Source organism: Pavona decussata, unplaced genomic scaffold (assembly GCF_977016875.1).
Source record: "Pavona decussata unplaced genomic scaffold, jaPavDecu1.1 SCAFFOLD_32, whole genome shotgun sequence".
In the NCBI taxonomy this organism is placed as follows: Eukaryota; Metazoa; Cnidaria; class Anthozoa; order Scleractinia; family Agariciidae; genus Pavona; species Pavona decussata.
In genome coordinates, this window is record NW_028145455.1 from 723,805 (window position 1) to 736,513 (window position 12,709).

The window sequence follows — 12,709 nt, forward strand, 5'->3', positions numbered from 1 at the left end:
GAGTTGAAGTTCTTTTTTCCTTTGTTCTTACGCTTTCGCTCCTTAGCTGACCAAAATCTACTTTTCACTTACAAAATCGCTACTTGATTAAACGTTGAGGTCATGAGAAGCAACGCAAAAATGCAGCAACGATAAAATGCCTTAATGGTTCAAAAAATTAGACTCAACATGTATCATAGGAAATGTAATTAACGGAGACGCTACAGGGCTGGGCAGAAAGTTCTGTTCGTGTAACAGTGGACAAGGAGATGATTTTCTGTGCAATGTTTGCGCTGCCAGCACATTGCGGGTTTTTTTAATCACGTTAAAAAACTTGCAACGTAATGGAAGCTCGAGAAATGGGCTTTCAAAAATCGTTAACGCCTTCATGTTTTAATGGTATCAGCTTAACGCCCAAGTTTGTGGCGCTAAAAATCGTCGATTAACACTCACTGAAAAATCACGTGATGTTGCGCTTGCGCTGAAACACGAATCGTAGCGTGCAGTATTGCGGGCGCACACGTCTGTGTCACGTGATTTCCTTGATGTTCCACCTTTCCCTCCCCTCCCAATCAACTGAGGGCTCTCTCGTTCGCGAAAAGTAACATTAAGAATTTGCAGCCTAGCTAAACGTACCGATTAATCAGGCAGGTTTGGCCCAATTTTTAAGATGAGTGAGCGGACGAAACTTTAAAAATCAGTAGCAGTGCTGAAGACGTTTTAAATCAGGCCGTGCGTTACATCAACAGAAACAGAAATCGGCCGACAAATTGTAACGTGTAAGTTGGACCATACGATTGAACTTGCTATTCGGGGGGGAAACATGATAATTGGTGCGTGTAAATGAGCCTCAAGAAACACAATACAGTCCGAATTTTTTCACAAAGAGGATGAGGTGTCTGTTGAATTTGAATGACTCGTCAGGCAAATCTTTTATAACAGTCCTGAATCACCCATACGAACATCCATCTTTTGCCCATGAAAAATGCAATATTGTGTTAATTTCTGCCATATAAAGAGTTGATCTGCTTTTATTTGAATCTTGCTTGGATTTTTAACAGGTCGTAAACTTTCGCGACGTTTCTTGGCGTGTGCCTTTTGTTTCAAAAATATTCCCTAACACGTGCTGCAATCGTGCGTCCAGTCAAAACAGAACAACTTTCAGTTTAAGCGGTCACTATAATTAAACTTTCCTCTGCAGCGTTTGCACTCTGAAACTTTGGCAAACTTTGAATTTTCGGGCTTTGTAGGAAACATAAGCAAACTCATTTTATAACACGCTAACGTTCCAAAGAAAAGCTCTCCTCAAGGCATTTAAAGTAAGCAACAAATGTCTGGCAAGTATCCACAGGTCAAATGCGATTTTACAAACACTAAAATGCTGTTCAAAAGAGACGAGAATTTCTTTGAGAAGCCAGTTCTTTTGTCGCCAACATGTTTGTTTGCCAATTTTATCCAACAGCAAATCTCCTCTGACAATATCTTTTACTCCCCCTTCTACCCAGGTGAACATGAATCAATTAGTCGAAGAAAAACGAGAAGGGTTTTAACCTTTTTGTTTTCAAAACGTCAATTTGCACTTCTGCAAAGAGTTATCTGCTTTTTATTTCGATAAAATCGACCTTGATGAAATATTTGACAGGTCGTAAACTGTTATAAAACGTTGGTTTTCATTGCACGTGTTATCTGTTTTTTTGTCCGTTTGTTTTATTTTTGCAGGAGGGAGTGGGGTGGGGGGCAAAAAGGCCAATAAACAAGGTTTCTCTGGTGGGATTTGGTAAACACTTTGTGTATTCTGGTCAAAATAAGACTTTCTGTATTCTTCTCCTGTCCTGCTTTGCTTAATTTTTATTTTGAAAGTATTCTTCAATTCAAAATTACGAGTTCTCTATTTTGGTTTTCCCACGTGAAGCTATAAAGACCTACCAAAGTGTAATTAAGGCCAATCCTGAGGCCAACCAATCTTTTCATCTCTGCGGTACAGAAAATCGGTCGGAAAATCGTGGAGAGAAAATTCAGCGTGTGATTAATTGACAATGGCGTGAATGAAATTTTGCATCAAGAATTGAAGATCATTTGCTTCGTTCTCTTCTATAAACTTTGATCATTTCAGTTCAATATGACGCGTTCGCGTTGTTCGCGAGCCCCAAATAGCAGTTACTGTACTGCATCTTTGTGTTTAGTCTCAAATCTGACAGCTTTGCACGTTTCGAATTAATCGGAGACATTGTCGCATTCACGCAGCTGTATAAAGAGACTTTCACCTTTATTTTCACGCACTTTTCTCAGTCGCCTTTCTTCATAAATATTGGCTTTTGATTTCGTCACAGATGGTGTCACGAATATTACTCAACATTATTTTTGTAAAAAGAACAAAAAAACAGTACATATTTTTTGAAAAGTTCTTTCAAAACTGGGGAAACAAAAAGCCTTGTGAAATACTTTCACACGGGTATTTCTGCCCACATGAAAGGTTTCCGCTACTATGCGGAATTGAACTTGAATGAGCGAGACTTTCTACCGGTCGATCATGAAGTATTCAGTGTCATTCAGCCTTGGGCGAAGAACGAACTACAAATTCCGCTTGCAGTGAGCTCGTGCATGTCGCTTTAAACCTTGGAAAACAGTTTGGCATAATTGAGGCATTTTAGCCATGGAAAAGCTATCTAAGGTAAGAAAACTAGGTCATCCATTTCTTTGACGGTAAAGCGATGATAATTGATCGGCGATTTTATTTTCTGTTTTACTGTTCAAATAGCAGGTCAAACGCAAGCTGAGAAAGCAGTGTATTGAGAAACAGCGCAGAGAAAAGATCAAGGAAAGCTTGGAGGAGCTAGCCTTGCTTATCCCAGAAGCTAGAAAACGGGTAACGAGTGAATGAACTTTATTAACTTGTCAAAAAGTATCTAGCAGGGGGAGATCCCTCGATTAATAGGGGAACCTAACTAACAATTAAATGAATATGAGATAATTACGTTAAAAACTATGTATTAAACAACTTTCCCCCTTCGCAGTGTGTTTAAGCTTTTTGTGATACTATATTTCAGTCTATCAGTGTCGCAACCTTTTAAATAGGCGGTTTCTGTGACAAGGAAGAAAAGTTCTCTTTACTAGGTTTTAAGTTTAGTTTGAAGGGTTTTATAGGTTAACGGGTCAGCTGCAAGGGCTGGTTTATGTTCCGGCCATTCATGTTTCGCCTAATTTTCTATAATAGGAGCCTGTTTAAAGGCTCAGTCTGTTTTGGAATTGAAGCGTAGTAATAAAAAGTATTTTCTGTGACTGTATGTGCGTGACATGATTAGCTCGATAATCCCTCCCTGTGATGTTAGTAAACTACTCTCTCGTTTTACTGAGAGCAAGCAGACGGCGCGGACTCGATCGAGGAAAAACCACCTGTCCAGGCCTAGCGCCCCTTCGACTAGACATTCTCAAAGTCCCTTCCAATTTCCTTGCAGGGAACCTCTCCCACGTGCAAGGCAGGCAATTTACGAGATAGCTTGATTAAAACTTCGCTCATTTTTGTTTCTTCTTAGAAAAGAGTTTGTAACTTGCATGATGAACGTTTCAGCTGTCGAGTTTGGAACATTTTATATGGCGTACTGAATTTCAAGGTCTATAAGAGCATAGACCATAGAAAACTGCCGTCGATTTGTTTTTTACAATAACGTGGAAAACGTACGAGCGGAATTGGCTTTATTTTCCGTTAAGAAAGTGCGCGCGTTACATCTGACGTCACTTTTGTTGTCTGTACTCTTATAGACAATAGCTACGAGCCAATCAGCTAGCGGGAATTTTGACAGTTATTGTAGGAAATGAAATTACAATCAATTGGCCAGTGGTTTTCAACTGCAATCAAAAAGTCAGCCCCATTCTCTTAACTTTCTTCGCTCAAAAAGGCCTTTTTGCTTCTTGTTTACTTACAGTGGAGGCAAACATGACTAAAGAATCAGTGTTCTTTTCTCCAGACAGCACAAGGCTGCCGTTTGAGACAGACAAAGATCTTGCAGCTTGCTATAGATTACATTCGCTCAGGCGATCTCCATAGAAACCAAGGTCAGTTGTTTTCAAGCATAGGCACCCAACACGTGCAGATGCTTTCACGATGATGTTTTTCATCTTCGTTGGGAGTGCGACAAGAAGAAGACATTGGAATTGTGCGCAAGGGCGAAAAAGAAAAAAGAAAACTTAATCACAGCAGGGAAAAAAAAATAGGTGGCCAAAAGTAACGAAGAAATTCACTTTTTTTGGTTTTCAATCTTTATTTTGGCCCAAGAGTGATCACGAATGAAGCCCGTTTCGTCTGAAGTAGTAAATCGACAAAATGAAAACATGGAATGGAATATGGAATCATCAACCATTAAAATGATCAAGAACCACCAGGAACTCTTGATACGATTTGTTCTCTGCCTCAGTACACCTTAGGCAATTGTTGCTATATACTGTATTATTTTTTTGTTAAGCTTTAGTGAAAATAACAACAGCTTTAGAGGGATAGTGGGCTATGTCTAAATTGCGCAAGATTCTATAACATTATACAGCCACTCTCTGTTATTTTTTGTACAGAAAACGAGATTTTTCAACCTTGGAAGTCAACAGTTATTCAAGGGGCGTCTCCTTACCAACATGGCTGCTGCCCATGTGATCTTTGCATGAAACAAGTTCAACGATATATGGAAGAAACAGGATACAACCAGGAGGTACTATCTGGAAATCAAAACAGCAAACTTTACAGCAAGGTAGAAGTATCTCAGGATTCGACCACTGCATGTCAACAAAACCTGATTTTGTCGCCGAGGGAATCACGATGCGACGTGAATGGTACTTCATCTTCTTTGCAACCAACATCACATTTGGAATCTTGTGGAGGGTGGTCTTGCCAATCCAATATGGTGCCCAGTAAAAATAACTTCTGGGTTTCGAGCGATCAAGTGCAACCTAGCAACATTGTTGCTATGGAGACAGCAACGTCGTATACTCCTCCTCTGCAAGCTCTTCGATCTCTGTGCAACTCAATCAGCTCTACGAATGTCTTGAATGTTCCGCAAGCTTCCCAAGGCGCTTTATCCTCAGCAAATTTCTCAGAAAGTACACAGATATCTCAGTTCGATTTGGCCTCTATATCTCAAGGAACAATTCGACACCCGATCCTTCCAGAAACACCGCTGCTTGTTGGTATTGTGTCGTCGCCTTTTGTACCAGAGACACAAAATCTTTGGAGACCCTGGGCTTATGAAAGATAAATAAAGGGAAACGTTAAAGCATGCGCGTCTACAGACAACGTATCTCAGAAGCCAGTGCCTTCAAGCGACAAAGCGCAAGTTTACAAACTATTCATTGGCAAACTGAACTTCAAAAAAGTTGGCAAACGCCCACACGACAAATCCTCCAAAACTTGAACATGATGCTTTAATCCCCGTTTGCCGGGCCATTTCCTTCGTTTTTTTTCAGCGCACTTTCTGTGTTCCTACCAGCCAACCCAGATCTTGGACGCTTTCAAACTAAAAAACAAAGGAACAAGACTGAGCATTATGTGTCCAATCATTGTAAGCTAAAAGCTATAAAAAAAAAAAAGCGAGAACCAGTTCAATTAAGTATAAGGTAACTATCACGCATTCCATGGAGAATGTAACTGTCGGGGGTCGGAGGTTAGGATTAAGGTTAGCGCCGACAATTTACCCGCGGCCCGCGACAATAAGCTACTCCCCGCATGCTTTTTACGAAGTCAGACCGAAACGTAACATCAATCTTTCAGCGTGAACCATCTCTGCGGTGACTACAGCCATCATTTCCAGATGATGCCGGGTTAGTGCGCCTCCGAGTTTCTCTTTTCTCATTAACGGAGCAAAACGGGGGCATGGCCTTTGGTGAAAAAATGTTTTCGTTTTGGTGGTCTCCATGAACCGAAAACACGTTAATCAGCTTCAATTTGACGTTGCGTTTTTGTTTCCGTAATTGTGAACTGGTGAAGACACGCCACACACTCAAGAGTTAACAACTTGGACAAAGTAAAAATTCATGCGAAGTTCTTCTTTGCCGACGCTATTCAAGGTATAAACGGGAGGAAATCGCTTGAGGAGTTCGCGCGGCTCAGTTGCTTTAAAGTGATCAACACTTATCTCCCAAAAAAGATGGGGTTTTTTTACACAAGGTAGTCGCTGGGGAGTTTGAGAGGACAGTAGCGTTTCACCAAAATGTTGAGTTTGTATCTGCTATAGGTATATAGGTATAAATATAGGTGTTTTCTAGAAATGTAAAAAATAAATTTTAATATTAACGGCGGTGGCGAACTTGTTGTTTCTTGTTTACATCATTTGATATTTTACACGGTCATGTTGTACTGGAGTCAACTGTCTTCTGTTGGTTAATTTGGTAGCTTTTGCTTACCAACTTTTCGGATGGCACTGCCAATATCTGATGAATCAGTGCTCATACTGTGCTCAATTCGTTTCTTTGAGGTACCTTTTAAGCCTCTTTTTGAAAGCGAGGCGCGCTGAAAAACTAGTTTCATGGAAAAGGCTGATCACTCCAGACAAATCAACAAAACTGGTCGAGACTTCCTGGAACGACCTGTCGTTGTGCCTAATTGCAAGGTTGAAACGCAAAAACCTTCGATCAGCTGTTTATTTTTATTTTTCTTCGTATAAAATTCTGTGACTGTCCTTGACACCACAGAACTGCTAAAATTGGACCTGATCGCAGGTTAAAACGCACGCGAAAAGCCATTCGACCTTGACAGCTTTTGAGCGATCTAAAGGCCTTGAAACTGTCGCAGGGAAGCGAGACTTGTATAATAGCATGCCACTTTCGCCTGGGGACAGTTCTGACTCGAGTGCACCCACACAAAAAAAAAAAAAACTGTTTGTACTGACAGACCAAATTAGTCGTTCGTTCGTTCGTTCGTTCATTCATTCTTTCATCCCTCCCTCTTCCTTCCTTCCTTCCTTCCTTCCTTCCTGCCTTCCTTCCTTCCTTTCGTAGGCTTCCAACGTTTAATTACTTATCTATTTAATGAATGGCTCTTCTCGCATTTTTTTTCGTTTGGCACAACCTCGTTACCAAAGCTTTTCCCTTGTAAAGTGGGGAGGGGCTCCATTTTACAAGGGAAAAGCTTCGGGCACGAGGTTGCGTTCGTAATGTTGGATATACCAAATGAACTACCCAGCATTTGTTCTTCCCACATGTCAGCATGGAAAGCTTTCACAAGGTAGCAGATTTTTAAAAACCTTAAGTAATCGAAGGCAAATCGACATATTGGTGGCCAGATAAAAAAGCGTACAAGCTTGCATGCCTTGTGTTCCTTACCCGCCCACCCGACCCAGATGGAAATTGTCTACCACGCGCTGAAAGAGCGTCAAACTTGCGACACGAGTTTGACGCACGACTCATAAAATATTACAGCGATTCTTTTCACTCTGGTCGAATAATTTACCAGGTTTAAAGAGACAATTTTGCTTCAAAACGTCCTCCCTAAAGAATTGACGAAATGCCTAGACATTCAAATGCTAAGCGCCAGGTATGCAGTCGATTTTATTTGCTAAACTTTCTTTCAGCTTGTGTCAAAGGCCATCGTGTGTTTGTTGTTTTGGCTACGTGAAAAATGTCTTTAATTTTCATGAAACTTTCATCAAGTCTCCTAGAAAACCGGAAATGGAGCGCAAAAGACGAAGAAGAATCAATGATTGCCTATCTCAAATTAAACAGCTTATTCCTGAGGCCAAGGAATTGGAGGTAAGTTTTGGCTTTGCCAAACGCTGCTTTCAGCTGCTTCATTGAATTTTGCACAAGCACGAGGCTTGATCTTTTTTTCCTGTTTATTTGTTTGTTTCACGTGAAACACAAAACAGAGACTTTTCAAATTTCTTATGCTTTTTCCCCTTTGCTATAGATTAAAAAAGGCTGCAGGCTTGAAAAAGCTGAAATTCTTGAGATCACCGTTGAATTCATTCGGAAAATGAACAATAAGCTCTCAGCCGACAAGATGATGCAAGCAGACGTGCCAGAGAGTCCAACGGGTAAATTTCAACTTTACACTCAATTTACATTTTTTATATAATTAGAAATTCTTTGCTCTTCAAAAAGCAGGTTATGCCAGCATTGCTTTCCTTCTTTGAATGTTTTCGGCTGTGGTCGAAATTTATTTAATTGATAATCTGACTTTCTCGATATGGAGGTTCAACTGTAAACTCGTGGAGGTTGTATGCATTTGCGCTCGAAAGAAATATGCAGTCATATGTTTGCGCTGGCATCAGAATAAATAAAAGTTCGTCTAGGAATATAAACTAATTTACTTTCAGATAGAACAGAAATCATTTCGGGAAAACTAATTTTCGGAGTTTCTTACCTTGCCTTGTTGAAAATGAAAATCAGTGTATCGAAAATGTTAATTAGATTTTACCATTATGAAAATAAAAACCATTTTGAACGAGAACATTTTTAGATAGAGAATCATCGGCTATTGTAATTATTTCAAGCTTTAAATGATGACTCTGCTTCTGGGAGCAAAAAAGTGTACTGCATGTAAATAAAAGTGAGCCTTGAATCGTTTTAAACCTGTCACACGCGTCATCATTTGTGAATAGCGTTGATTACTATTGTTCATTCAACTTATTTTCATCCATTGATGCTTCATCAGTCACTCCTATTTAACCCTTTACTCTAGCTATTTGATATATCCTTTCTAATTTCCCCTTCTCTTTCAGGAACCTCGAGTTCTGTTGAACTTGGCGAGGAACGTCCTCCATTTTTAGACCCAAACACAGTTCCTACAGGACCGGCAATATTCTCGGGGAAATTCCCAACCTGTTGTGATCTTCCAGTAGAGTACGATCCTTCACCGCTCTACACGAGACAAATGCACGAAACTAGAGTTTATCCGCCGATATTTAGGCCCACACCTCGTGTTTTTACGCCATTGTGTGTCTCTTCAAACAATTTTGATCATATAAGAGGAGAACCTCTGTGTGCTTTTCCGCAATCTGTTGAATGCCCGCTAATCAAAGAAACCGATGCAAGAAAACTTGACGAGAATAAAACTTGTATTTGACAATTGACAGTTGAACTTCCAGAGGTATTTGTTTGGGAAAAACTGAGAAACGCTTGAGGAATTCCAGGTGTCAAAACACATGGTCTAACTTGTTTATGATAGTTGCAAATTATGTTGATATTTTTTAGGTGTTGTTACTGTGAAAAGTGAGCGTGAAACACACTGAGCTGTTGTTAGCAATTTCTATTTTTATGTTGATCGCTTACTTAAAAATCCTAGTTATCTGGATAGGAGCATTAAATTTATAGATGTTTAGACATATTGCACAGCTCTTATTTCTTGCATTTATACAAACTTAGTCATTTTGGAGAGGAATTCAAGTAGACTGCGAGAAGCCTCTATCTTCTCCTTGCATAATTTTACCGTCACTTTGCGTGATCTGAGGAAAAACGTGCGACTGCTCGCAGTCTAGAATTCAATGGACACGGCAGGTTTTTTCGTGGTCGCTTTTTTCCATTATTTAACGGTAATATCTTGTCAACGAAAACAAAGAAGGATAGCTAGGGAAGCGCCAAGGGTCGTCAAGGAAAACAGCTGGTCGTATCCAGGGAATTGTCACGAAAATTACTCGCAACCCTAAGAAAAATATATATTTATCAAATGAATTGGCAAACATTGGACAAATCTGATTATACTAAACAGGAAAGAATATGTCCTAAAATTCGACCTGTAAACGTTCCATTTCATGCCACAGCTCTTTAACTTGAGGAGTCGTTCAGGAAAGCGACCTATTTTGAAAGACTTTGCCGTGTCTACCACATTCTTCCGGTACTGAAGTAAGGCAATAGTCATGAGAACGAATACAAAATAGCTCTGTTATGCTGCAAAATAGAACTATTATGCTGGCATAATGCCCGAAGCTGCAACTATTGAAGAATGATCCAAATTATGTGGGCATAATCTGTCAAACCACCGCAGTGAAAATGGTCACAAAATTTGGAAAAGCTCCTACCTCCGAGGTGATTTCCAAGTAGGCTTTCGAAAAGGTTTCCTCGTGTTCTGATTGGCTGTTTAGCACCAAACAGAACCAATTAGCGACAAGCGCGCGCCATTATGACGTTTACACGCGCCAGCGCGTAAGTGAAAATTGAAAAATTTTGTTGACAGTGAAGTGGCTCAATTCTGTGCTAAAACAACTCTAAATGAAGAAAAAACAGTCGCCTAACAAGGCTTCGAGAGAAAATCAAATTCCGAAGACGCGAAGGGGTAGTCATGATTCAATTGCCGTAACACGTTGCATCGAACCGGCTGTTTTAGCCTTGCGAAAGGTTTCTAACATGGATCGGCCGCCGACACCTTATAGTGAAGTTGAAAATGGCAGAGCAAGCGATCAGCTACTTGGTCCAGTGTACGTGCCAAACAAATTTATGAATGGCAGTCAAAGTTATACGCAGTATGCGAGAGCCGCGCCGTCTTCTTCATGGACTACAAGCCGATCTCCGTTGATCTCTAGAGTGGAAGGGAAGCCGTCAAATATCGCAGAAGTTTACAGAACTTCAAAAGGTGACGTGACATTGAATTGCCTTCCTGCGGTGGGAAAAAAGTCGCCTTTAAGGCTCTCCAGTGAAGAACTAAAATCAGCAAGACGAGCACCGTTTCTTCCCAAGATTGATGGCAATTCCAAAGCGAACTCGGGATCTTTGCAAAATGTTGTTGTTTGCGACAATACTCTCAAGCGAAGCCCACGGGCAAGCTCAGAAACTATCAGACTTCCACCTGCTAAAATTCGTAACGGAAATATCACTTGTACAGGAAACACTTCCCCTCAGCTTTGTCCTCTAGACAAGAATATTTCAACCGAGGAAGTTTCGGAGACGACAGCCAATGTTCCCAAACCACCGAGTGTTCCTTGCTCGAAAGACAGAACTAACATTCGTCGCAAAACCAAACGACGAAAAGATGAGGAGAGAAACAGTTAAACTTAACTGCATTCTCAGATAGGCTGAAAATTTCTTTCTCGAATTTAGGAACAGCCTTTACTTGAAATGGACCGGGAATACAACATCTTGAGTGAGATTGAGTTAGGACTTTATAATATCCAGTTCTTTAAATTTCATTTTAGTAAATTCCCTTCACGATACCGTGTCACTGAAATGGGTTGAATCCGAGAAATTGACAGTTTCAGCTTCTTGAGCACTTTTTTTTTTTAATTTTAGGATTTCTAGAGTAGATATTAGATTATTCATACCGTCTTCAAAAAGAAATTAGTTCAATATTTATTTTTTGGTTATATTTACAAACTAGTCAAATATTGGTTCACAAATCCCAGGAAATCGACAAGGACTATTAAACATAGCGACTATCAGTGCTTTTGAAAGTTTCACTGATTAAGCTCAAAACGTGACTACATTATCAGTGAGATCGGGCTGGTCCAAGAGAAAACAAACGAATCAAGACTTTTTTTGACATTTGAACGTTAAATTAAAGTACAAGACCACATCATTTTTGACAAATTGAGATTTGTCAGAGCTGTTTCTTGTAAAGTTTTATCTTTGCATTAGTTTAGAAATTGCTTATGTTTGAGTCAATGAGTGAAATAAATTAAGGTGTCCTGGTAGATATTACTTCAGGTTGGAGTCTCATTTCGTTCCATTTATATAGCTTTCTTTCCTTTTGTTTATTTTTCGAAGTGTCTCAGTGTTCAACAGCTGGTTTCATTCCCGCGTGGAATTCACTGTTTTCGTCTAACTGAGTTTCTTTGCATAAACGTTGGTGAAGTAAGTTTTAAAAATGCGATAGCAGTTTTCATCTTATGGTATATTATGTTATAAAAGAATTGGTTCATGCTTTCAGCTGTGTTTATAAAGAGTTATGGATGCACTTGGGAAGTTTGGAGAGCACTCACTTACAAGAAGCTAGAGTTGCACTCGGCTGCGCCTCGAGCAACTCTTACGCTTCTCTCGTGCTTTCCAAACTTCCCGCGTGTATCAATAACTCGAAATAAACAATAGCCTCCATTTGGCGCGAAAATATGCTCAGATATTTGTCCGCGGACATTATCTGTTCTGATAGCGAACAGTTTTCCGAGAACGAAGCTCGAGGAAAACTGTGAGCTTCGAGGAGCAGATAATGTCCAAGGACAAAAAAGCCAAATGGAGGCTATTGTTGTTATTATCCTTCAAATATTTTTCGCAACATATAGCAACGAGCTTGAGTATTTGAACATTTTGTTTAAGAACAGTTTATCGTCAAAAACGTTTTGAGCGTATGTTGTTTTCTGATACTGCTTTATCGACCAGCAGGTTTATCTCTCCTTCTGTCACAAAAACAAACCGTTCCCCCATCTTTACATTAATTTTAATTGTAAACAAGAAGCGCCTTGCAGCCTTTGAAATTGCGGAATATCACTTGGGGAATATCATCAGATATTCCCCAGTTTTAGCTGGGGTATATTCGGTCACGTGAGGCGTCTAGACCAATCGCGCGCTAACGAAAATATTTGATGGATTAATATGCGCACGCCAAGCATGAACCAATTAGTCACTCAGGTATATGATCTATAAAGCTACTGGTAACGTCAGAGATCTTCTCATTTTTGGTATAGGTGAGGGAAAATGCGATACATAAAGCCTTGGACTGGACATTACAGTCGGCTCAAGGGATTGAAATTAAAAGGGCGGAAAATATCGTTTTCATGCACTCTCCTTTAGACTCCCGTCTCCGTCAAATAAATAGTAAAACAGCCAA

At 40.0% G+C, this 12,709-nt stretch overlaps 3 protein-coding genes across 3 annotated transcripts in view; all 3 read left to right on the forward strand.

Moving 5' to 3' along the window:
* The first annotated feature begins 2,632 nt into the window (after nucleotides 1–2,632).
* LOC146484508 (uncharacterized) lies at nucleotides 2,633–5,810 on the forward strand. Its single transcript, XM_085104482.1, has 4 exons — nucleotides 2,633–2,650; nucleotides 2,741–2,845; nucleotides 3,945–4,032; nucleotides 4,543–5,810. The coding sequence occupies exons 1-4, from the start codon at nucleotides 2,633–2,635 to the stop codon at nucleotides 5,217–5,219; spliced, it is 888 nt and encodes a 295-aa protein (XP_084960608.1). The 3' UTR covers nucleotides 5,220–5,810.
* LOC146484509 (uncharacterized) overlaps nucleotides 3,592–12,709 on the forward strand; it is a 278,821-nt gene continuing 269,703 nt past the window's right edge. The window contains exon 1 of the mRNA XM_085104600.1: nucleotides 3,592–3,630. The gene's annotated coding sequence lies outside the window, so the exon portion shown is untranslated. The remainder of the gene's footprint in view (nucleotides 3,631–12,709) is intronic.
* On the forward strand, nucleotides 7,322–9,283 carry LOC146484510 (uncharacterized). The gene is made up of 4 exons (XM_085104601.1): nucleotides 7,322–7,492; nucleotides 7,609–7,707; nucleotides 7,865–7,991; nucleotides 8,679–9,283. The coding sequence occupies exons 1-4, from the start codon at nucleotides 7,463–7,465 to the stop codon at nucleotides 9,020–9,022; spliced, it is 600 nt and encodes a 199-aa protein (XP_084960727.1). The 5' UTR covers nucleotides 7,322–7,462; the 3' UTR covers nucleotides 9,023–9,283.

What these genes read in the sequence shown, in the direction of transcription:
- LOC146484510 (XM_085104601.1), top strand. Translation starts at nt 7,463, where the DNA reads ATGCCTAGACATTCAAATGCTAAGCGCCAG. An exon ending in ATTCAAATGCTAAGCGCCAG is followed by an intron (nt 7,493 to 7,608) that starts GTATGCAGTCGA and finishes ACTTTCATCAAG; the next exon opens with TCTCCTAGAAAACCGGAAAT. An exon ending in CTGAGGCCAAGGAATTGGAG is followed by an intron (nt 7,708 to 7,864) that starts GTAAGTTTTGGC and finishes CCTTTGCTATAG; the next exon opens with ATTAAAAAAGGCTGCAGGCT.
- LOC146484508 (XM_085104482.1), top strand. An exon ending in TCCCAGAAGCTAGAAAACGG is followed by an intron (nt 2,846 to 3,944) that starts GTAACGAGTGAA and finishes TCTTTTCTCCAG; the next exon opens with ACAGCACAAGGCTGCCGTTT. An exon ending in CGATCTCCATAGAAACCAAG is followed by an intron (nt 4,033 to 4,542) that starts GTCAGTTGTTTT and finishes TTTTTTGTACAG; the next exon opens with AAAACGAGATTTTTCAACCT.